The sequence below is a fragment of the Uranotaenia lowii genome, chromosome 2 (genome assembly GCF_029784155.1).
Source record: "Uranotaenia lowii strain MFRU-FL chromosome 2, ASM2978415v1, whole genome shotgun sequence".
Lineage (NCBI taxonomy): Eukaryota > Metazoa > Arthropoda > Insecta > Diptera > Culicidae > Uranotaenia > Uranotaenia lowii.
In genome coordinates, this window is record NC_073692.1 from 415,175,352 (window position 1) to 415,200,612 (window position 25,261).

Consider the following 25,261-nt stretch of genomic DNA (forward strand, 5'->3'; position numbering starts at 1 on the left):
CATTTGGACAGTTTTCAGGATAAAATAAGGCTGTATCATCGGCAAATATACCACGCAAAAATTGAAAAAATTTGAAATCGAAAACAATTTTTTTTATTTTAGACTCGAATCGAAAACTTAATCAACTACTTCAACAGAGTCAAAAACATAAACAATAATTTGGCTTTAAAACTATGAAATGATGTAAAATTTTTAACATTTTCGACACAAAAGGTTGTCGACTTATTATGCACCTAATTAATTGGTTTCAAAAACTGTCGTAATGTGGTTTTTGTTGTTCGTTCAAGTAATTTTCATCACTGGAGTTTCGGGTTTCTCTATTTAAATTAAAGGTACATTTGAAAAAAGTTTTACTCCACTCACATCTCATTTCTTCAATAGAAAAAAAATCAAATCCTTATTGTTTATTTGAAAGATTCAGCTCCTTCAAGGGCATCATCGGATCCATCAGCTTAGTGCCACTGGTTCGCCAATTTCGAACTCTAGCTTCATCCACGAAACCCCAGGCCCACTGTTGAGACTTCCGGCCGAGATTACACTTGGCGATCACCACTCGCTTGTCCACAATATCCAGGCAACGGTTCAGTCTTGGTTGTGCGTGACGTATCAGTTTGGTTTCCTGTACGTAGTTTAAAAAAGGAGATTTTTGAGGGTTGAAGTTCAATTAAAGGGTCGTCTTACCAGTTCGTATTGGAACATTTGATTTCCCTGAATTTCGTGGCAGTTGTAAAGGATCACTTCACTGCCAATGTCGGAAGCGTCCAGGCACAAATCTAGATGAGTCGCTCGTATGTCCCGGTAATACCTGAGGTCGAACTGTTGGTTTCCCTGATGGTAGGTTTTGTTATCGGTACATGGGTAGATTCCGATTGGCTCGTTCCTGCCATGGTTGAGTGTATCAAGACAAAAGTTAGTGTCGTCCAAACTTTGCACCGGTCCGGAAGCGAATACTGGTGGCTCGATAAGAGGATATCGTATAGCAAGATCTGGGGCTACTTTCTCCATGAAATACTTGAATGGCTTACATTGAAGTCTCTCTCGAACTGCCTTTTGGAGGGTCAAATCTCCGGTGTCCGTTTCCCCATATTTGAAATTTCTCTGGTAGATGTATTGTTTATATTCGTCCATCCATACTTCGGCTACTCTTTTGTTATTCTTCGTAACAAAATCTTTCCCTCTTGGGTTGGGAAACGGAGAGTAGCCCCTGTAGATGTGCCCTACCCTTGAACACGGAGCATCTACCATGCGGCCTCCACATTGCCAAATTTTGAAACTAAGCTCGTACTGCTCAGCTCCCCAGATATCTAGACCCTCATCGTACCCACCAAGTTCCCAGAAGAATTTCAAGCTGATAGCGAAGAGGCCACCAGCCATGATGGGACTTTCGAAGGGTTCCGTGGGATCGGTTTGGTCTCCGGGTCGCAACGGTAGACGTTTATATTGAAATCTCCAGTTGAAGGCACCTCGCTTACCATCGTCTTGCTTACGCATTTGAAATGTTTTGAAGTCGATAATATCTATCAGTGGACAAACGCAGGTTCGATAGTTCATAGCGATTGGTTCTGTTGACAAAAAAAGACCAACAAGATGATTTCTGTTCTTCAAAAGTTCCTTCATAACTTACCCAACATTACACGAATAGCCTCATAGGTGTAAAGTGTCACTAATAAAGGAAAAAAAAAAGCTTACCCAACAAGGGAGGCAACCAATTGGTACCAGCTTCGGTGTGAGAATCCAGAACTACGAGCACATCTCCGGTGGCCAATTTTGCCCCAGCTAAACGTGCCTTAATCAAACCCGATCGCTCCGGCAGGTGAATGAGCCTAACTTTAGGTGGAAGATCACTTTTGATGTACTCTTGCAAATCATGGTAGAGAAACTCCTTGGTGCTGTGATCGTTGACCATGATGATCTCCTTCAACAGCTGTGGAGGCGATCGATTCAACACGCTATGGACAGTTCGCAGCAAAGTGCTTAGATGTTCGTTGTAGAATATGATCACTACGCTAACAGTCGGAAGCTCTTGAAGATAGTGTTTCTTCAAGCACCTTAAAAAAGTAAATATTCATAACAATACCCAATCAACGATCTCAAATCTATCTCACCCCGGATGACGCAGATCATTCAACGCTCGATCAACCGCAATCATATCGCTCACGACGGCGTAGTATCCGTTTTGTGTGAACAGTTTCTCGTTTTGTTTGATATCTCCGGCATCCTCCAATATAACGAGGGTCCCATTTTCACCCGGGCCAGTTCTAGCCGATTCCCGCTCCAGATACGCATAGTCGTGCCAATCGACCTTGCTGCCATCGACATTCCGTGGCACCCCGTTGAAGAACGGCTCGGCTACCCCCGTATACCGGAGGTAGATGGAATTCTTCAAATTCGACAGATTTTCGTTTTTGCTAGACAGGAACATAAACCCGAACACCAGACAGGATACGGTGAAGGCCGATTTGAGCATGAAACTGCAGAAATTGGCGCGTTGAAGCTGAAATTGAAATATATAGAAATTTAAAAATAAAAATGAAACATACTAATTGTTATTTTTTTTTCTAAATTTTGGTGAATCGAAGACAATAATAATGACAAAATAACAAAAAAGGATAAAAAAGATATAAATGACAAAAATGAAACATTCAATGGATATTGTAGAAATTTTTAAATTGCCAAAAAGAATTAGGGAAGGTTGTCTACTACCGGACACTTAAGGTTTTTAAGCAATTACTTCAAAAACAGATTTTTGTAAATATCGGTTCCTCTACTGATTTGAAGAGTATCAATATTATGATCACTGAACTATATAAGAAAAAAAAAAATTACAACATATTCATGTGGTAAGAGAAATCATTAGTTTTTACTCATTTTCAAAAGTGTTGTCTATGGCCGGACAACGAATTACCCAGCAAACATAACATCGCATTAGAAATGTCAGCTCAACTCGTTAACAATGTTAATGCGAATCGTAATTCCTACCATACCAAGTAAATGATCGTAAAAATGGTTAGTTAAAGTCTACCGACTCGTATATGACAAAATAGCGCCATGTTTGCAAATTTGTCTCCCGCGTGCGGGATTCAAGTGATAAAACAACCTTGTTGTTCTCTCTGCGATTAGCAGTGCAACCAGATTTCTAAAAATCAGAGGGTCCGTTTGGTTAAACTGTCCAATGAGAGAAGCAGCAAATATTGTCGCTGGCAACGGTTTGCATGCATTGAGAGCAAAACTTGCGCTCTCTCGCATGCTGTCAGGATGTACGGTAAAAGGTGTTGTATATCGTCCAATTTTTGCAACACTTATCGCATAAGCCAGAAGTTAAAAATATGTATGTATATTGCCTCCACTTTAGTACGTAAATGCTGTTTTTTCGAGTTATATAAGATGATTTTATAATGTATATGAAGCGTATAGCAAAGTTGGTTGAGAAATGTACCTACAAAAATGTTTGCTGGGTACTCCACCAAAGTTGTCACCAATGGTACAAAAACGTAGCAAAATGACTGAAATCACTTGAACAGGTCTTGTGAGTACGTGTTTTCCAATACTGAACGTTCTATGAAGCCAGTCATAAAAGTTTTTTTTTGACAAACTAGAATGAAACATTTGTTTCAAAAAAACTAGAGAAAAATTGTCTATGACCGGACAGCAAAATATAAAGTTTCTCAGAGGAAAAGTTTCGTTATTGAATCTTTATCTTCTGCTTACCATTTGAGGGTGCTGTATAGATGAAAAAATAAAAGTTTCAAGTTGAAATCATCTTTAATTTTGAATATTTTCTTGTCCGGTCATAGACAAATCGCCTTTTTTTGAATTTTCCTGATATTTCGTTTGAACTTCCGCTTTGTTATCTTATAAAGCTTAGTTCTTTTAGAAATGGCACACTTTGTTTTGCTGATAGCTTATTTATTAGTAATCGGACGTTCAAAGTTTTGATAGCATTTTGTTGCCTGTTAAAAGTACTATCAGAGCTATTTTTTTTCAAAATTTTAAATTTACGCGTTTCTGAGATATTCACGATGCAAAAGAAAAAGAAAAAAAAATTTGCACAACTTCCTTCAAAATTTATCATTTTCTAATTGATAGCTGTCAAAACCCTTGATTATTCAAAGAATTACTGTGTAAAAGTTTTGGAAAGTTATGCAAACACTGTCAAAAATGTCCACAAAGTTCAAATAAAGCATTGGAGTGAAGCACATGATCGGCAATTGCGGTTTAGGGTCATCAAGGAAGTCAAGGTTCATACCAGAATTTTTAATTTTGAATCAGCAAAAAATTAAGGATCACTGAAATGTAAAAAAAAAATTCTCCGATAGCCCGAAAGTGTTGCCTTGTTATGAGTTATTCAAATCTAACCTCAAACAACAAGTTTTGCTCGTTCCAGAGCTCGTAAGCTGTGTAGCCGGTACCGACGCAATGAGACAGATGATTTCTGATGGACGACAAAACTTATGAAAACCCCTATTTCAAACAAATTCTAGCGTTTGAATCCTATAGAATTCAACGTTAGCAAAAATTGAAACTTAAACTAAAACTTACCATTTGAAATACCACAATCACATTCAACTATGCACTTAGGAAGACATATAATTTAACAAGAGTTCTTTGGCTTTCGATGAAAAAAACTGAAGGAATTAATGAATGTGTTCATTTTATTTTCACAATGCCGTATCTTCTATTTTTCATAAGATGTTCCTATGAAACTTGATAGAATTTCATAAGACTCTTATGAAAACCAATTTTGCACTCTAAAAAGTGGTTCATAAGACGCATCTTATGAACATTATAATAAGAATTTGCCTGAGTGTATGCCCGTGGCAAGGTCCCTAGCAGATTAAAGTTTGTATTTGCTGGTCGTTTTGTATAAAATATAATGATTTGCAAAAATTCTGCTCATGTGGAAAAGTTCAACAATTTTTAAAACGAAAGCATTGGTTTTCGCTGTTTTTAAAAGTCAAAGAAGAGTAATCTTGTATATACGCTTCTCAACCTATGATCTATTCTAATCGATTATTATTTAAGTTCAATCTCATGATGGATTTATATCGTTATTGACAGATTTTTCCAACAGAAATTCCATTGAAATTCAAATATAATCGAGTTTTATTAATTTTGAAAAAAAAAAGTATTGGACCAAATACTAGCAGAAATTGAAAGAGGAGAATGTAGCTACCTCAAAAAGAGATTAGACGAAGTCTAAGTTGGAAAAACTGATTAATATCATGACTGAAAAAAGTGTGCGCCACACAGTGGGGCAGACCTGACCAATCGATGATCAAAATCTCATAACTTTTTAAAATGAAATCCTATTGGTTTGAAACCTTCTGAAAAGTTGTTCATCTGATCAAAATCTTTTATTTGATGTAAAATTTTTTTCATCTAGATGTTGTGAAATTTGATCTAGATAACTTTGTTTAGCAGATTTTTCTTATCAACTTGAAGGCTACTCAGTCGATCGGTGTGAAAATGATCATGTAAGGGTTTTTAGGACCGTTTATGATGCTTTAAGATCTCTCCCCTCACAAGAATGGAGGTCCCCATACAAATGTTACCTGAATATCTACAAAACTTTTGAATAAATAATGCAAATGGACCAAAATTTGTCAAGAAAGAAATGCATGCTATTTTAACGCTAGTTTGAGACCAATCTCTTTTCTGAAAGAAGGAGATTTCATTGAAATGGTACCAAATTTCTACATTTCAAAAAACTAACCAAGCAACCACAAAAGATCTAACAACTGGTAGGAACCTGACAAGGAACAAATCAAGCAAATTGAATCAAATTGAACCGAATTTGACCTCTGAGGATTTCGGGGTACGACAAATCGTTTATTATGATGGCTTAAAACTCATTCCATCTATGAAACGAATGCTTCCATACAAATTAAATATGAAAAATATGAACGGAATTGTCATGTCATGTCAGTGTGATCAGTGGTAACAGAGTAAGTTCAGATAATAAAGCCATAAAGTCATATTGGTACCTTATATTAGTAGCTAATGGATCAAGTAGGTTGTTACTCAATATGACAGCAAAAATATGGTTGCATTGTTTTTTTTAATATTCAAACATTTAGTGTGTAAATATTTTCTATTTTATTTTAGAGTAAAACTTCTAGATCTCTACATTTTATAGAAAAAAATGTTGAATAAAAAATTAAGTTAATTAACAGATAGGTACTAAATATCTGACCGAAAGGGATTTGAGAAGGTTATAGAAAGTTCATATTCCAAAGAATCTTATCTGCTTGTTTGTAGATAAATATAACTTTTGAAAACCGAAATATTTAGTATAACCAAACTAAGAGGAAAATAAATTTTGTAAAAAAAAATTCAAATTCGATTGACTTCAAGTTTTTCTAGCAAAAACTATTATCAAAAACAAATCCACGAAAATTGTCCAAAAACATGTTTCACCGAAACGTGAATAACTTTTGAATAGGCAAAAAGTGGCAACTAGTTTTTGTGTTGTTGGATAGCTGAGACTTCCATTTAAATGTTCGAGTAGAAATGAGAGTGGGGTAACAAGGGGCAACATGATTTCCAGATGTCCCAATATGATGAGAATTCGTAATTTTTTAACGTTATACGTTTATGCTCGTTAAAAAAATGACAATTTTTTTTTCAATTCTTCAACCTCAAATAAATAAATTTCATGTTAAGTTTTTTTTTATTTCTTCTAGAAATGGAGTATTGATTTTTTTTGCATTAAAATGCAACAGCATCAAACCCCAACTTCACCTAAGTAGATAATTGTATGAAACAATTCGTTAAGTTTTGTTTGACAGATTTGAGATCCAGTTTCTGAAAAGCATAATTTTAAGATGAATTTTTGAAATTTACAAAAAGGGGTTTTGGCCAAGCTTTCATAGGTCCTGTCCCACTGCGTGCGCTGGTAGCTACTTTTGACTGTTCACAAATCCAAAATACAACGCTAAATCCCGCATCCGAAACGGTAGCCGATCAGAAACCCACGTTATAAAACAACGTTCATGGCCTCAAACTTTCTGACGCACTTAACATCAGCTTACCAAATCAGCTCAAACTTCCTGACGCACTTTAAATCAGCTAGCCATATACACGAACGAATAAATAAGATTTTTAATTTTTTTCCCACTCGTCGCCACTAAAGTGTCTGGGCACAGATAAACAGACACTTAGAAGAAAAATCATACGAATTTTCGCAAGAGATTACATTGCCATCTGGTGTCGGTATTGCCTACTAATTATTCTGCCTAAAATAAAATGATCGAGATAGCCTAAGATATTGTGATTTTGAAAAGATGTAAACAAAAACAAACTTCATTTGCGCTGAGATTTTGTCAATTTGGTTTTTTACGTGTGATCGAGATTTCCCGTTTCATCGGAGATCAGGGAACAACTCTATTCAAGAAAGAGTGCAAAGTGATATTAGCAACTTCATGAACGGCAGGAGCACAGTAGAAGGAAAATAGAATGGAACTTCGTCATCCCTCACAACCAGAGTTTCTGGAATCGGATTGATTATAATAATTGCCTCAAAAATTCCTTAGCGTGTTTTAAATTATTCATATAACAATTTTATTTTGTAGTGTCATATAATGGAAATTAACAGTTTTATTGTCCCGGACTAGGTAAACCCTTGCGTTGGAGCGAATCCCGTCGACAGATACCATTTGGTTTTAGGACGGTTCGAATCGATAATCAAACCAACTCATGAACTATCGAAAATTCCTCCAGCCGAAACCGATGAAGAATTATCAAATTAAACTGTTTCGGATTTAATTGTTATACATATTGTGTTTTGAATACAATTGTCATTTAAAAAGGCTGCTTTTGATTTTTCCTTGTATTGTGTTTAGTTTTTAAGGGTCAGTTGAATTATAAACCATTATTCATATTAAATTTTTGCATTTTTCTGGTCAGATTTTCAATATTGTAGCAAACTATGTATGCAGCCCAGAATTCAATATGTGCTTTTTGTTTTTGTTATTTTTACTTTTCGTCGTGAACATGAACCATTGATAAAAAAAATGAACGAAGGTTGTTTCGGGTTCTGGCTTTTTTCAGGTTTTTAAATGCGGTCCTCCTATTTGATCCATCTTTTCTGCACGATTGACTATAGCGTAGTGGCCATGCGACGCCGGATTTGAACCTTTCCGTGTAACCGTCTGCTCTTCCGAACGGGTCCTCGGTCCGGGCAATCATTGTCGTCGGATCCCAATCGTCATCTTCAGTGATGCAACAGCTCCGGTTCAGGTGCCGAAAGTCGGCCCTGAATTTATTATTCCTTAAGTCATACATTACGACAGGCTTCCAAATACATTGAGTTTTCGAAAGATTTCAAACTACTTTGACTCCTAAAATACAAATGCACTGGCTCGGTCCTGCACGAAGATAGTTTACATACGGATCAAATGAGCCTTTTATTTATATACTGGTCTCATCATTTCTGCTGATCGTTGCGGTTTATTTTTCAACGTTGTAAACTACTTTGAAATTTATCTCTCCCAAAGCGGGAATCAAAATTTCGCTGGATCAAAACAAACGGAAGTAAACATTCTATAAGCACCATGGTGATGAAAATATTATTACCTTATTACTTAGCTACCATGATGAAAGATTTAGGTTTGCCTCTTAGTGATTCTAGTGCACTCTGGTGGCGACATTGCCTAGCTTCAATACAGATTTGCGAAAAACTAAAACCGAGTGTCCCGTCTGTTTGTCTGTGGTCTGGGGCTTCCTACGATAGGGTAAATAAAACACACAAGTTAAGTTGACTGTTCAGCTCGATAGTCCAGCTTCGACTGACTTGTTTATTCTTCGTATATGACATTCGAAGTCGGGTCACTCGCGAACGATCTTAAATCGACTCTCTCGTTAACGGAAAAGCTCACACACGACACATACAAGCTCAATTTTAGTTTTTTTTTTATTGATTTTGCGGGAAAAGTGAAATATTCAAACCTGGGCAACCTGTCCAGTCCACAGTGCCCCTTTCCCAAATTTTGTTTTAAGTATCCGGGCAAGACCGGATAAAACTGGGCAATCTGACAAGCTTAGACTAGATACCCAACAGATGGCACTGTTTGACATGAAATCTTTATAATTTGTTTTAGGTATCTCGGTTCAGCGAGAAAAAGAATGCAAATCGAAAATAAACCGATTTAATCGATTTTCTTCATGCAAAAAAAAAACGATCCGATAAATCGAAAATCTGAGTTGAAAAGATCGATATTCCATCCTCCTTTATCTTGTGATGGGAAAGGGAGGGACATGAAAACGTTTTTATTCTGTTTCCCATAGTCGAACGCAATGCGGTTGCTCTGGAAGGTCAATGCCGGTGGTCTCAAATCGAATCACCACCAATGGCGTTCACATCTTATGCCAATGACGTTGACATAATGAGAGCTCATGATTGGAGCAAAATCTGAATTTTGGGTGTAGTTATAGCTATACACTTTATTGTGCAAAATTAAAGTTCAATTAAAAAAATGTAAATATGTTTTTACAAAAAGGCATAATATTGCAGAATTTAAAAAAAATCGTACATACAAAATTAGAACCCAGAATTGTTTCGAATAACTTTTTGTTTTAAATTTACACTATAGAAAAAATTAAAAAATATAAGAGACACATGTTTGATACTTTTTCAAGATCTGAGAGTTTTATTAGGAAAAAGTGTCGAAAAAATGGTTTTTTTTCAAAAATCGAAGTGCGACCTCTAAACAGCATCTTTCTTAGTCGCCGCCGGAGAAAATTTGGTGTCTTACACCCTAAGCTATCATTTGAAGGTTGAGACATTATGCAAGTTTGGATCACCCGTGTGTACAGTTTTCACAATTAAACGATCGTTTTCGATGTGCAGCACTGCAAATTCAGCGCGCTCTTTTGGTCTGAATCGACTCGCAGCTAAAGTGGCACTAACTAAAATTACGTTTCTGAATTGTATTTAACTTTCGAAAAAAGCTGAAAAATGGCGGAGTTATTCGACGTTTAAATCGAATACACTCAGATGGCGCACCCTGTATAACGTGGTTCTGTATAGTTCTGAAATAATTAAAGATCTTCTCTCCAAAGACTCCTAACCTCAGCTTTCAAAATCCAGTTGCATGTTCCTTATCATATAAATTATAAATAAAGGTTTAAACTAGTTTGTTTTTGGTTGAAGACCTGGTCCAGGTAAACTTGTATTCTTGTATTCAGATTGTTGATCGATCAGCTTATTAATTTAGGTGATAAAGTAACGGTTTATTCTAAATTGTACGAATTGAAGAGATTTGACCTGCATTAGTTTCAAAATTATTGATAACAAAGTTTTTTTCAGCTTTGAATGTTACGCTCAACTTCACCGAATTTTGGATTAACACAGATTAGCGGTTTATTAGTTCATTGACGGAAGAACCGAGTATAAATGCATTGGTTTCAGGAAGGCGGCAACCAAACATAAGAAAGGTGATTTCGCGAAACAGGTTTCGCACAAGATACAAAACAAACACGTGCCAAAGTCTTGCGTTCGGTAGAATTTGCCGAAATTTTGATCAGCCTGATACCGTGATTCTAGGGCAGGTGAAAGGAATACACGGTACCTTATAATGATAGCGGGCGCTTGTAATAAAATGCAACATAAGATGAGCAATAATCTTACTGTCTGGACTATAAAAAACTTGTTTTTGTATGAAATTTTTTAGATACTCATAGAATGATCTTCAGACGTAAAAGCTTCTTCGTTATTATGATTGAGACAATATTTTACTTTATTTTGATAAGAAGAACTAATCAAACTATGATGACGATGAAAATTACCGTTTTTGAACAATCATTGTTGTTGTCATCATCGTTGATATCTTTCAAGTGTTGAGTTAAACAGAATATTTAAAAATTTACTCATACCTTCCTTACGGCAACATGACGAACTAAACGTAATGATCGTGGATTCATTTTAACTGGTAATTAAAAAAAAACTAGGGATCTCGAAAACTCAATCACATTTTCCGTTGAATCTTCTCAAGGCTAGCTTCATCGATATTTACCGGCTACGCAATGTAAATTCGTACAATGTTGAAGTGCAACTGACCAACTTTCTTTTCGATTCTTTGAGATGCTGCTGCAGTATGGCAAGATTTGTTCTCGAAGAAATTACTTTCACATTTTTGGATTTTTTTTTTCTTCGTTACATCTCTCATTTCGCTGGGAAAGGATTTGGGCCAGTTTTTACGAGCGATTTCGTTGAAACCGATGAATGATTTTGGATAGCACTTTTCAACTTAGAAGAAACAGAACTCAGAATTGAAATTATATTTTTTGAGAGAAGTAACAAACGATCGGAATTGAAATTCTGATTTCAGAACTTGGAATCGAAAATAAAGATTGAATTTAAAGATATTTGCAAGAATTGTCATCTGGAATCACTAGAAGGCTAACTGATTTGTATCACTTTATAAGACTCTTTGTTTAGATTTCACTTTTTAAAAGTAGGTATAAGTAAATAATAACATGCTAACGCAACAGTTTGAATCCATAACTGTTCCAGTTGTTCATGTTTGTCACATTGACGAAGCCCCATTCCCACTGTTGGCTCTTTTTCGAAGGATCACACTTGGATACCGTTACCTTTTTGTCGATCAAATCAAGGCACTGGTTCCGTGCGGTTTTTCCGTGTCGTATTATTTTCTTATCCTGTAATTAAGAAAAATAAGACTTAAGAAATTAAGACGATTGATGTCTTATGCAATTTACCATTTCGAACTTCCACAGCTGATTGCCCTGGGACTCGTGGCAATTGTAGAAGATGACGTCGACTCCGACGTCCGATGCATCCAGACATTTCTCGTTAGAGGCCGATCGGATGTCCCGGGCATACGTGAGGGTGAAAAATTGGGTCGTCTGTGGGTTGGTTTTGTTTTTGGCACACAGGTAAACTCCAACCGATTCCTTAACCTTGTGACTTAAGCTGTCCAAACAAAGATCCGGTGATCCCAAGTTTCGAAGCCGACCCGACGCAAACGGAGGAGGTTCCCGGACCGGGTACCTTTCCAGCAGATCCGGTGCAATCTCTTCCAGGAACCATCGGAAGGATTTACAGTTTAGTCGCTCGCGTAGTGCTTTCTGCTGGGAAAGGTCTCCGGCATCGGTTTTGAGATACTGGGGATTTCTTTCGTATACGTACTCTTTATATTCATCCATCCAAACTTCCGCCACACGTTTGTAATTTTTGATGATGAAATTTGTTCCCCTCGGATTTGGAAATGGGGAATAACCCCGGAATACGTGACCCACATGAGAGCAAGGGGCATCCACCATTCGGCCACCGCATTGCCAAATTTTGAAGCTCAACTCGTACTGCTCTCCACCCCAGATATCCAGACCCTCGTCGTAGCCACCCAGCTCCCAGAAAAATTTGGCACTGATCGCAAACAGTCCACCAGCCATGATGGGGCTTTCGAAAGGTTCCGTTGGATCTTCGATATCCTGGGGTCTAAGTGCCATGCGTTTATAGTTTAGCTTCCAATCGAAAGCTCCCCGTCTGCCGCCATCCTGTGTCCGATATTCAAAGGTGTCGTAGCCAATGACGTCGATCGTCGGACAGACGCACGTTCGGTAGTTTATGGCGATCGGTTCTAAATTGAAGAAAATAATAAGTAAATAGGCAATTGTTACACTTTGTTAAATAAAAAAAAAATTATTACAGACGAGCAATCTGGATTCAGGAAATTTAAAATAAAAATAAAGCGGTTCAAAGATTGTACTGTGACCGCAAATTGTCGCATAAAACGCAGTGCGTAAAATGTACGCACTGCGTGTAGACGACAAAAAAAAAAATGCAAACGTTGAACCGAAATTACTTTTTTTTGTTTTATGTCCAATCATGTTGCAGTCTTCGAGTGAAATGTTTGTCCCAATTTAGGCTTTGAGAAAATTAGCTTGTTCAGCTTGAGCTATTCAGATCAACCTTAAATCGTAAAACCCGAAATGCATGGTTGAAGAAATTGTATGAATTACTTGTTCCACAATCAAATTATGAATACAATCACTTCGAGTTCCACGAAACGGCTAGCGTGGCTAAGTAGAACAAGATCCACATCGCCAATGGTTGCTACTCCGTGATTAACCGAGGCCATCAATTTTGTTCAGATATCAAATGAATGGTGCTTGGGATTAGCAGCTCATTCACACTACACAAAACAGATGCTCTTTCTCTTTGAACATCAATAACGGCGCCGGCCACGTCCTAGTAGGCAATGGATATCTTGGAAAAAAAGGGATAAGGACGATAGATCTATTTTGTGTATTGGGACCGAGGTTACCTGTGCATCCTAGCAAAGTAATTTTGGTTGGGACTGGGGTAAAAGGAATTGATTGGGAGACACTTTTGACTAGTTTTACGATGAACCATGAACATTATTTTCCTGACGCCTATAAGAAGCTTTCAGTTAATAAGGAGGAATGAGTTTGTTAAGTGTAATGGTGACAAAAAATCAACTATTTTCGCCAAGTGCTTACTTCTAAGAACATTCCTAGTATCTTTCCCCAACTTAAACAAAAAAAAAATAGTATAACCGTAAAATCCAGTGGCACATCGAGTTGACGATTTACCTTTTTTTTTAAATTTGAGATCTCTGTGATTAAAAACCTATCCTAAATTGCAACAATTTTAGCGATGATGAATGAACATTGATGATAAATTAAAAAGAAGTTTAACGTGATTAATTTTAAAGAAATTATATTGTTGAGTTCAAAACGCTCATCGTTAAATGATGATACATAGTTCTGAATTAAAAGTTAATCTTATTGTCACTAAATGATACATTTTTAAATCCGAATTCTTAATTCTATTTTCAATACATCAAATACCAGAATCTTTATTCTCGATTGCCAATTTTAATCGATATTTTTCAGATGAAATAGTCAAACCACGTCAAACTATCATCACAGCTGTTTTTAAGATTTTGAAAATGATATTTGAATTTAGAAAATTTAATAGGATTTTAAAACCTGAAACCAGGGATGGGATTATGTCAGTGTCATGAACTAAATTTTGCAACCAAGGAGTCGATTTATTTTTCGTCTGTCACTAATTTAAAAACCTATCGTGATGAAAACAAACACGAAATGATTGCTTGGTTTCTGAAGGAAATTCGAAACACAGATATCATTCACGTATATACCTTTCAATCATGTAGACTGTTAAACATATTACCACTTGGTGATCAATCATCTAATGCCGTTTTCGTTTATCTCCACTCGCGCGGGCAAAACTTTTTCTGAATAAACAAACAGACTCGTTACCCGGGACGATGCAAATATATGGTTGCTATACTCACCCTTATGCTTACCCCCAACACTGACAACTTTTACGGGGTGCAACCGCCTGCTTGAAGTTCAAATCTCGGGCAAAACTAGTGGACTTCTGAATTAATAACCGAACATAATAACAGCAGTTAGGGCAAAACTCGTGGGTAACTAGGTTGCCACTGCCAATAAACGAAAATACTATAAGCCTGCTTTCGCGACCAATACAAAAAATCAGTCATTACTGGTTTTGGTTGACGTGTCATGAGAACCATCACCTAGGTAATTCTACAATCGTTTATTTTCCACACAATCGGTCATTCGTTTTCGATCTCCACTTGAAGAAGTTGGGAAAATTAGTTAAAGAATAGTTAGCCTCCAGAACCCTTATATGCAGATACGCTTGGAGGATTGTGGGGCCCCGGATGGTGTTGCAGTCGGTTTATTTGAGTACGAGAATCATCGCCGGAGAGTTCCGTTCATTACGGTTATTATACAGGAAGGGGAAATCGTTGGTGACGCAGCACAACGGCGAACTAATTCAAAATCTCAGAAAGTTGCAAATGTTCCTTTGCAATTCCAGATGTCCAATCGGAGAACAAAACCCGTGAGGGAGGAGAGTATTTTTTTTAATTCAAGGTACTTTGTTGTTGAATTTTATATTTAAGAAAAGTTCTACATTTTAGCGCACTTGGTACTACGTCAAAACAAAAAATCTGACCCGAATCTCAAAGAACCACGGAACTACTAATCTGCATGCTGCCAATCCTAATAACTATAACAATCTAGTGTTGTAGTGACCTGGGACATCAATCATCAAGAAGTCAGAAGCCTTCTTCAGTTCGGCACGTTTTTTTTCTACGAACCATTCGGTTAAGGTGTTATTTTTAAAAAAAAATCTTAATTGAGTCAACATTAACGTTGGTATGACTAGTATACTGTTATCTACGGACTCTAGTCACTTAACTTTTTTTACCTCACGCGCCAGGCAGAAAAATGATCAAGATGTAAGTATCACAATATAAAGCAGAATAAATAGCATGAGCCCTTCAACTCTTTATTGTGTTTCACATAAGTCTTGAAGAATAAAAATTGGAATGAATTATCAGAATTGCTTCATTTTTAACGTATATTGTAAGAAGTACGTGAGCCCACCAATTATAAACTGTAGATCAGGTTAAGTTGTGTTGCATTCGTTCGAAGTAAGTCAAATCCATTATCTTCGAAATTGTGAAAAAAAAAACAATTCATTTCGTTTATTCTCTGGACTTATTGGTCCGATAAAAAAAACAAAGTTATTCGTCTGTGATCGTTCTTTTAAACAAAGACAGTTTTAACAAATCTAGTTTATAAGAAAACCTTTTAATAACCTTCGGCCTGAATAGCCTTTGTGTATTGACGGCCATGTAAATTGTGAATAAATAAATGAATATAAATACAGGACAATAAAATAAACTACTCGAAGAACAAAGATACGAGATTGTCTTTAAATTAATAACTATGGACTATGGCCTATCACTCATCCACTGCCTGCTTTTCTCACATGCGAAAGTTATTCTTCTCGCGTGATTTAGATATCTTTAGTCTGTCATGACCATTCGATAGATCAGTCATGACATGCTCAAAGACATACTTTGGGAAAACATGATGGTGACTACGTTAAAAATTTCTCATTCATAAGACATGAATGAAAATTTTCAAGCCTGCCTGAAACCTCTCACGTTTCACTGCTTTGGTATAAAAAAAAAGTAACATGAAGGAACGGGCTCATTGCCAAATAAAATGTCAACCCTAGAGTTAAATGAGTCCGTCTGGAAAAATGGTGCTTCTATCTTCGGTTTACATTCCGATGGATCAGGTTTCCGGAACAGGAAACAGCCTTCCGGGAAAGTTTTTTCTCTTTACTTTTTCACCGTAGAAAATTATTTTTAGCAGAATGTGAAAAAAAAATCGTGTCTGCTTTTCAATCAACGCCTACTCCGACTCCCATTTGTCTCAATTTAGGCTTTGAAAAAATTATCACAAAAAGCAATCGGCCCTTTAAGAAATAAGTGATTAATGAAAAAGCATTGTTTTTTGCTCCTTCCGAGCAAAATACTTTAAAATAACATTCACGCTTGAGAACTCAAGCAGCCCCTCGCCATGGCATGTGATCTTAATAACCACTTGAAATCTTTGTTTTTAACTTACATTTGAGGCTTATAGAAAATCAGATTTTTAAAATGTTACCATGGAGTCTAAAACTGTCAATGAAAAATGCATTTTTATCACTTTTTCTATTAGAAATTCACTTATATCAACAATGCTGTTGATCATACGCAAAAATGAAGTTCAGATGATCGATAGTAAATTTATTTATTAATTTACCTTCAATATGCAAATCAGAAGTTACTACTTTTTTATTTTTTCAAAACTTCATATTTCGAGCATAATTCAAAAATTGTTGTACCAACTGAAATTTTTTTCGGATTCAGCGCCCGATTTCAAATTAAAATTAATCTTCAGTTTCCTTAGTTCAAAAATGCTATAAACTAATGAATCCTGCGAGACTGGAAATTGGATGTAGAAAAAAGACGTGGATGTCATTTTCCTCGACCTCAAGAGAGCTTTTCAAACGGATAATCGAGTGAACCGGGTTGGACTTCAGTTGTTTTCTGAATATTATTCAAATATTACTCTTACTTAAAGATAATAAACTTATTCTCCGAAAAATTAGAAGTTTTTCATAAAGTATTGTCCTGGAGCCAGTTAGATTTATCATTAACTAGCTGATCCCGTACGAACTCCGTTTCGCTTTCAATTATTAATACGTGAAGATGAGTTTGCTTTTGAATTATAAAGTTTATGCATTTTTACTACATTATAGCATAAAACATGCAACAGTATTAAGGATGACCCTTTTACTTGTTCTTCATCTTAAAATTATAATTGTAAATTCAAAATTCATTAACTGTCTAATAGAACACCTGTGAGTGAACCTCAATCGGTTGCAATGCATCATCATACTATTATTGTAGAAACATTGATTTGTTTATATCGACGAATTCTTTTCTTGACCTTGCTCTTCGAATGTCCAATGTCAAAAAATTTGATTATGGAAACCAATTTTCCGTTCCTAGCAACTCCTTCGTGCTATTTTTTTTTTCTTATTTCGATACATCAATATCGCAAAACATTTAATATGGACAACTCTTTTGGCCGACCTGCGACCCGATATTATGGACGTTTTTTTTTTCCTACCTCGATCGAAAATTGGACACATGAAATCAATTTCCTGGCCTTCTAAAATCTCGTAAACAAAATTTCATTTCAATTTGGTGCATATTCATGACAATATTGCAATATTAAATAATTTTAAAACCATAATATCAACAAATCTTAGACATGCTAAAATAGCGAACAACTAAATCGGATGAACCCCTTTTTCCGGCCCTCGATCCAAAATTGGACACATGAAATCAATCAGACAGTAATGAAATTTTGCTCATAAGCATAATTTCATCACAGTCTGATGCATAATCACGACAATATCGCAAAAACGGTGAACAGTTGATATGGACGACCCCCTTGGCCGACACCTGACACAAAATTATATAACCAAAAAGCATTGCCCGTCCCTTAAAACCCTCATGCGAAATTTTCATCTCAATTCGGTGCACAATATCGCGAGAACAGTGAACAGTTAATATGGACGACCCCTTTGGCCGATCCCTGATCCCAAGTTTTATACCAGAAATGGATTTCCCCTCCCTAAAAACCCCTGTGAGCAAATTTCCGTTACGACAATATCGTAAAAACACTGAACAGTTAAAATGGACGACACTTTTCGGACAGACACAAAGTGCTCATCCCTCAATACACCCATGTGCAAATTTTCATTTCAATCCGATGTATAATAACGTCAATATCGCTAAAACAACATTGGTGTTGTATGAACGACCCCCTTTAAAAGGGGTCATCCGAAAATCTAAAAACATTTTTCATTATTTCTGGTCCTAATGAGCACCCATGCCAATTTTCAGCTCTCTATATCTTAAGGCGGCTGAGCCTATTGAAGACAAACATACAAACGAACAAACAAACAAACAAACAAACGGAAATTACTTTTTACATATATAGATGATCGACTACCAATTTGTCAATTTCTTTATTTGACTTGAGCAAAATTTCAGCTCAATTGCATTAGATTTAGAGCTCAAATTTATGATTTGTTGAACCCTAAACATCACCTCAGGGGAGATCAGAGGGAATCGGGAAAATCAAAATTTTAATATTGATGGCGAATGACTTAAAATGCATAAAACGTCAGATCGAATTTCACGAAAACCGACATTTTCGGACTTTCCAAAAACTGTTTTTCCAAAAACTGTTAGATTTCTATTAGAATGTTTAAGAAATGGAATGTAAAATAAATCACAAATCGCCCCAAACCTTGATTATCTGCATTTTTGTTGGTAATACCAGATCTTGACTTTTGTCATTTATAAGTCATTTGACTGCAGAATTAAAGTTTTGATTTTATGGATCACGTTGCTATTTTCTTTTCTTCTTTTTCTTCTAACACCAACATGGCCAAAACTTGAATACATCCTGGAAGCTGAAAAATATGCGTTCCTCATTTTTCTTTTCAACATAATCGAAAAGTCATTAGCAGCTTTAAAACTAGTTTACTTAAAAATGGGTAAACTTTTCTCTGTGTGTATGCAAACAAAAGTTTGTTTACATGCTTAAAAAGTGTTTCGCAATCAATTTGGTCGGATAAGTGTTTTTCATCTTCGCTATGGTTCGCATTGATCGTGAAACTAGAAAGAAAGTTCTGCAGATTTGGTGCACTGAAAAGGGTATTACCTACAGTCGAATCGCAAAGCGGTTAAAAAAAATCCAAGCAAGCGTGAAAAATATCATCGACAAACATGGCAACGAGTCTTCCTTGAAGGATCTTCGTAGATCCGGGAGAAAACCTGGTTCCAGTCAGCCTCAGTTGAATGCTTCATTCATATCAAACGTAACCGATCGGTATCAACGCGTGGTCTGGCTAAAAAAGTTCAAAACCAGCATTGGGATGATTCAGAGAAGCAAGGCCAGAAACTCCTTGAAGACGTACACGAAGCAGAAGGTACCCAAGAAATCAGATGATAGAGAAAGATGAATGATTGGAAAAAAGATTGCTGCTCCTCTATAAAAAGCATCAGTATTCCCCTCTTTTCTTGCCGGATTTTTTATTTACACATTACGCCAAGCCTGTACTGCAATAGCTTTCAGACAATAACATCCAATTCGTCTAGAAAAACATAAATCCACCAAACTGTCCAGATATCCAACCGATTGAACGATACTCGGAGATTGTGTGAAGAGGATCTTTAAGAAGGAGGGGACAGTTTCTCAAAGCATGGAAGAATTCGAGAAAAATTGGAAGGCAGCATCTAGGAAATGCACAAAAGGTACTGTGCAGAACCTGATGGAAGGCATTCCATCAAAAGTGAGAACATATTTATTTTACTTATGTTAACCATGATATTATTTCTGATCATACTGATCTTCAATAAACCGAATAGGAAAAATTAATATAATAAACTTATTTAATGTTTATTCACAGAAAGATGTTGCTAAAGAATTTTCGATACAGTCTTTTCTGATACATAGAACATGCATTGCAGATAATACTACGGCCAGGCCAACCATGTGATGTAAAACGCAAAAAAAAAAATCATAAATTTGTTCAAAGAACATAAGCGGGCTTGATTCCACAGAAGAAACTTAAGATTAACATTTAACACCCAGTACCGAGATGGGAATCGAACCCATGCCATCAGTGGATCCAGCGATTACCGTCTTACCACGCTAACCACTCGACCACCGAGACGTACAAAAATGATGTTGATTTTTCAGAACAAAATATTAAATTTTCCCATACAAATCTAAAAGTACAAATTTACTCATGTAAACGTAACTTAAAAATTCTGCAAAAAATCATGGATGAACCAAAACGAGCACTTTAGACTCCAGGGTTTGATAAATTCAAAAATGACCCCAAATCGACTCAGTCTAGCGGTAGGTGCGCATTACGATTTCTTTGTGGTGAAACACGCTATCGCTATCCAATATTGCAAGCTTGTAATTTTTAGGTTGGCGAAAGTTGTCCAGACGCTTAAGTGATTTTGGTCCTAGGATTTTGTCGTAGTTGTGTACCTTACTGAGTTATAGTTGTGCTAGGATCAATATAAAATTTAAGAAAAGTTTGGTCCGGCCCGGATGCGCGGGTACGGTTGAAAAGCCCGGATTTATTATTCACTTTATTAAAAAAGAAAACAAAAAAAAAATAGTTACATATTATGTTTTTAAAATTTTTGGCTTCGTATTTCGGCAAAGTATTTCGAGTAATAGAGGGTGAATGACCACAAAGGTTAAAATCCTCTTTAAATAAATAAAAATAGAATAGAATAGAATATTTCGAGTAAGTCTTATCAGTAAGCAGAGTCAAAACCTACTGAAGTGTTTCGGTAAAGAATTGTTTGAAGTATTTTTTCTTGATTTTTTTTTTTAAATATATTGGGTTTTGCCCAAATGTCTCCGGACGTTGTCCGAAATTTGGTTTGAAAATTTTATGTAAATTCTTCAGTTAAATTTTAACGTACAACTGCTACTGCAAAACATTGCACGAAATCCAACTAACAATGCAATTGACAACATCATAAGTGAAATATTTACATACCCAACAACGGTGGCAACCAATTGGTGTTAACCTCGGTGTGCGAGTCTAGCACGATCAGCACATCTCCGGTGGCCCGCCTGAGCCCGGCAAGTCGGGCCAAAATCAGTCCGGATCTCGTTGGCATGTGGATCAGTTTCACCCGGCCCGGTGGAAGCTCCTCGCGGATGTAGTTCTCCAGCGGCTTCCAGAGAAACTTCTTGGTACTGTGATCGTTGACCATGATGATCTCCTTCAGCAGCTGCGGGGGCGATCGGTTCAGAATGCTGTGCACGGTCCGGAGCAGCGTGCTCCAGTGCTCGTTGTAGAATATCACAATCACGCTGACCGTTGGCAGTTCTTGAAGATAAAGTTTCTTCTTACATCTGGAGTAAAAGAAAATCGATGAATGAGGTTTAATGATGTTTTCTTAAGTAATTGATACTCACTCCGGAGGACGGAGATCGGTCACGGAACGATCGATTGCAATTTTGTCGCTCACAACTGCATAGTAGCCATTTTCGGTGAACAGTTTTTCGTTCAATTTGATGTCCTCGTCTTGGTCCAGGGAGAAGGGTTTCCCGTGCTCTCCCGGACCCGATCGGTTCCTTTCGGCCTCTAGTAAGCCGTAGTCGTGCCAGTCGATTTTGATGCCCTCCATATTTCGAGGAACCCCGTTGAAAAATGGCTCATTGGATGCCGCTGCATAGCGTTCGTACAGGCTGTTTTTCAACTCTGAAAGATCGTCGTAGCGATGTGAGATCAAAAAGCTGGCCGACACAACGAACAGCACGATCGCCAGTAGTTTGAGGGCGAATTTGTTCCCCGGACTAGAATGTTTGATCTGGAAATGAGGAAAATATCGAAAAAGATTTTGAACCTTCAAAATTTGGTAATCTGGAGTTTATGTTTGGAAAACTGATTTCCAAAGAATTATACCTACTAAATATGAAATAAAAACTTAAAAATAAGAATGAATGCTCATAAGGATGGCAGTGAAAAGAGTATTATCGAATTTCAAATCCGATCATGTACGTACATTTTGTAGATTGGCCCAAAAATTTGAGCTTAACTTTCCAAACCCGTTCGCTAAATATCCGTTTCGAGAAAAACTGAATCTGAACTCTGTATATGAATTATAACATTCTGAACTGAATGCTGAGTCTGAATTCTTCATAACTCGCTCATCAAAATTTCAATTCCAGCGCTTAATTCCATTCAAAACTTCAACCCGATGCCACTATCTGCTGATATGCCCAAATAATTAGTTTTTGTTAATGTACCCCACATGTGGTATGGCAATTTTTTTTACTTTCTTCCATGCGTGTATTGATGGAAGAGTGACTTGTTGAGAAGCTTTGGGCAGTTGAATATAAAAGACGAACCTGAGACTGTTTTTTTTCGTTCTCGGGCAATAAATCTAACGTCAGATAAACTTTGTTTTTATTTTCGTTGTAACCGAGTGACCTTGACATGACAGTGGGGGAAAAATGTTAAGCACCCAACTTGAATGATGAAGAATGGTTTGCGGAGCTCATTGACAAGACAAAAAACTTAACTAATGAAAAGTAAATTTTTAAACAATTGTTGTGGAATTTGAAAATTTAGTAATAAAATTATCAGTTAAGAATTTTGGACATAAACCTTGTATTAAGTATAAATTTTGAAAATACGTCCATGCTAGGCTTTTTTCTAGTCAAGAAGCTTAGCACAAAACCTTCAGGTCGGTATCGAACATCTCAAGCTTTATTTTTGAATTTATAATAGATATCTCTCCCAAAACATCTCCCCGGCAAAGAATTCAAGCACGATTCGGTCAACGACTCGCCGAATTCGCGATAAACGGCAATAATATGCAAAACAGTCGTTAATTATGCGATTCAGGAAGAGGAGATAGATTCACATGGGCAGTGTCCGCCCCATTTATTCCCACATGCTTGCATCGCTACAATTTTTTCGCCTTTTTTTGCATATTTAGATGTTCACCCAGATTTTATACATATTGGTTAGAATCGCACAGCATCCTCCCAATAAACTGGTTTTGCACCACACGCGTTACGTGGAACGTGGTTCTGGGATCAGAATCCAAATACGACCCATAACTGGATTGCCACCTGGCAAATGTGAGGTGGGTACTTTTTTGCCGTTATAAAATCGGTGATCGATGTCCACTCAATGGCTTTATCTTCTTCAATTGAGTAGAGTGCAATGACGAATTTGTAAGATCTACACCATAAATAACACTTTTCAATGACTAAGATATCTTGAACTTGACACTGTAACTTGAACGCACCTTTTGAAAAGCAAAGTTTCTCGTGTATCGAACGGCCCGGAAAGGAATCATTTTGTAAAAAAGCTTTAAAATTAACAGAATTTCACTATTCAAAATCACTAAATAACTAATATCCACAACGACTCATTCCGACAGAAAACAGATGAGAATGACCGGTTAAACACACGAACAGGTTAACATCCCGCCCCGAACTGGATGCTGCGACAGTTTGATAAAGACTAACCTGAATGGGATAAGATATTCTTTTCGGAAGAGTTCTGTTGGGTGATAATGCTGGAGCTGAGTCGAGCCTCCATGTCTCCAGTTTTTTTTATGGCAAGGCACGTGTAACCTGGTTGAACGTTGTTCCTTTCTCTTGTCAAATGCTCCGCGTGAGAAGGGGTTGGGATACGAAATCCTTAGTGAAATAAAGTTATTGACGACGGTGAAAGGTGATCGCGATTAAATGTTCTTGTGGCACTGGAAGGAATAAATGACTGGTTAGACTCTACGTATGTACGTAGTAATCAAGAATCGTTCCAGATAATCCAGGTAGAAGAACAAAGTTATTACGTGCATAGTTAATCTGATTCATCAAATAAAATAATGGAAAGACACACATTTCTTGTTAGTTCCCCCATCGATCGGTAGCAAGGTCCAGCCTATGTCTGTTCGGCTTGGCCTTCGAATTGCTTCTAGGGCTTCCACGGCCGATAGTTCGTAGGGGGAAGGCATCCAACTTTCAGAGACCTACAATAGTTATTTCTACAATTCAACACATCTTACCTGTCGGCAACTTATGAGATTCGAACCCAAAAGTTTTCTTGCCGATACCGGGAATCAAACCCCGTACGCCTGGGTTACCAGACTTACGCCTAAATCACTACAACGTAATTGAAATCGAGCAACTGAAATTCATTCAAACGACGACACACTGAATATCACTGTGATGATTGTCGGGATATTCCGTTCTGAATTTATACATTGAGGCAGCCGACATATTATGGATGGATAATGTTGAGATTTTTCCAATCGAAGCAATCATGTGTATGATTGCTTCGATTGGACAAATTAATAAACAAGTATTATATGTAACCATGGAAATAGTTCAGTATATAAGGTAGCGAAATTAGTTAAATTCCAAGTATAACACTACCTCCAAGCAGAACAAGTCTCTCCTTTGCACTGTCTAAAGTGCTTCCAACAATAGGTTATGGGCCCAGCACTAGTGGGAGAGGAGAAGAAGAATTGCTAGGAATCAAAAGTGGCAAGAAGAGCCAGCGCCGAAGAAAGGACAAAGAACCAGGTACCATTGGAAGGTCATAGAGGCAGGAACCAGAGCCATTGGAAGGTCGTCGGTCGTTGAGCCGGAGCCACTGGAAGGTCGGCGAGCCGTAGATTATAGAAAGTTGTCGGACTAGGACTCAACTGGAAGATCATCGGATCGGGAAGCCAGGTTGAGGTCAACAAGCCAGGAAACACAGCAGGTCGTCGGACAGGTGCCATGAAAGGTTGCTGAGCTGAGACAACGAAGCAGTCGTCGGGCCAGATTCACGGGTAGGTTGTCGTACCGAAAGTCATCGAAGGTTGGCGGGCGGTATCATTGAACGTCGTCAAGTCAGGAACCAGGTGGTGGTCGACGGGCTTGGAGCCACTGGAGGACTTACGAGCGTGGTACTACGGAAGGTCGTCAAGCCGGTGCCATGGAAGGTCGTCGGATTGGAAAGCCTAGTGAAGGTCGTCGAGCTGGACAACTAGAAGCGTCAGGAAGAGCGTCGAGGTGAGAACCATGGAAGGTCTTCGGGCCAAAGTCATTGAGAGGTCGCCGGACCGGAAGCCACTGAAGATCGTCGTGCCAGATCCCGGTGAAGGTCGCCATGCCAGATCCCGACCACATTTTCAGGAAGAGCCGCCGGAGGCAGTTGAAAGGCACAATTTTCCCGTTTGTTTGGATATTGTGATGATGTGATTTGTCCAATCGAAGCAATCGATGGGACAAATAACAACATACACATAATTAATAAACAAGT

The 25,261-nt window shown here is 37.4% G+C and overlaps 2 protein-coding genes across 2 annotated transcripts; both read right to left on the minus strand.

Annotated features, from left to right (window-relative positions):
* Positions 1-397: 397 nt before the first annotated feature.
* LOC129743424 (N-acetylgalactosaminyltransferase 6-like) lies at positions 398-8,702 on the minus strand. Its single transcript, XM_055735458.1, has 5 exons — positions 8,575-8,702; positions 2,106-2,494; positions 1,690-2,048; positions 682-1,562; positions 398-619 (listed from the first exon to the last, which is right to left on the minus strand). Exons 2-5 carry the CDS (start codon positions 2,465-2,467, stop codon positions 398-400), a joined length of 1,824 nt encoding a protein of 607 aa, XP_055591433.1. The 5' UTR covers positions 2,468-2,494; positions 8,575-8,702.
* Positions 8,703-11,477: 2,775 nt separating this feature from the next.
* LOC129748184 (N-acetylgalactosaminyltransferase 6-like) lies at positions 11,478-23,358 on the minus strand. The gene is made up of 5 exons (XM_055742694.1): positions 23,253-23,358; positions 21,409-21,803; positions 20,984-21,345; positions 11,719-12,599; positions 11,478-11,658 (listed from the first exon to the last, which is right to left on the minus strand). Exons 1-5 carry the CDS (start codon positions 23,301-23,303, stop codon positions 11,479-11,481), a joined length of 1,869 nt encoding a protein of 622 aa, XP_055598669.1. The 5' UTR covers positions 23,304-23,358; the 3' UTR covers position 11,478.
* Positions 23,359-25,261: the final 1,903 nt, after the last annotated feature.

Coding starts and splice junctions, on each gene's coding strand:
- LOC129748184 (XM_055742694.1), bottom strand. CDS start 23,303: ATGATTCCTTTCCGGGCCGTTCGATACACGAGAAACTTTGCTTTTCAA. Junction 12,600..20,983: donor TTGGTTGCCACCGTTGTTGG/GTATGTAAATAT, acceptor TCTTCAATTTAG/AACCGATCGCCATAAACTAC. Junction 11,659..11,718: donor AGCTGTGGAAGTTCGAAATG/GTAAATTGCATA, acceptor TCTTAATTACAG/GATAAGAAAATAATACGACA.
- LOC129743424 (XM_055735458.1), bottom strand. CDS start 2,467: ATGCTCAAATCGGCCTTCACCGTATCCTGTCTGGTGTTCGGGTTTATG. Junction 1,563..1,689: donor TTGGTTGCCTCCCTTGTTGG/GTAAGCTTTTTT, acceptor TTTTGTCAACAG/AACCAATCGCTATGAACTAT. Junction 620..681: donor AAATGTTCCAATACGAACTG/GTAAGACGACCC, acceptor AACTACGTACAG/GAAACCAAACTGATACGTCA.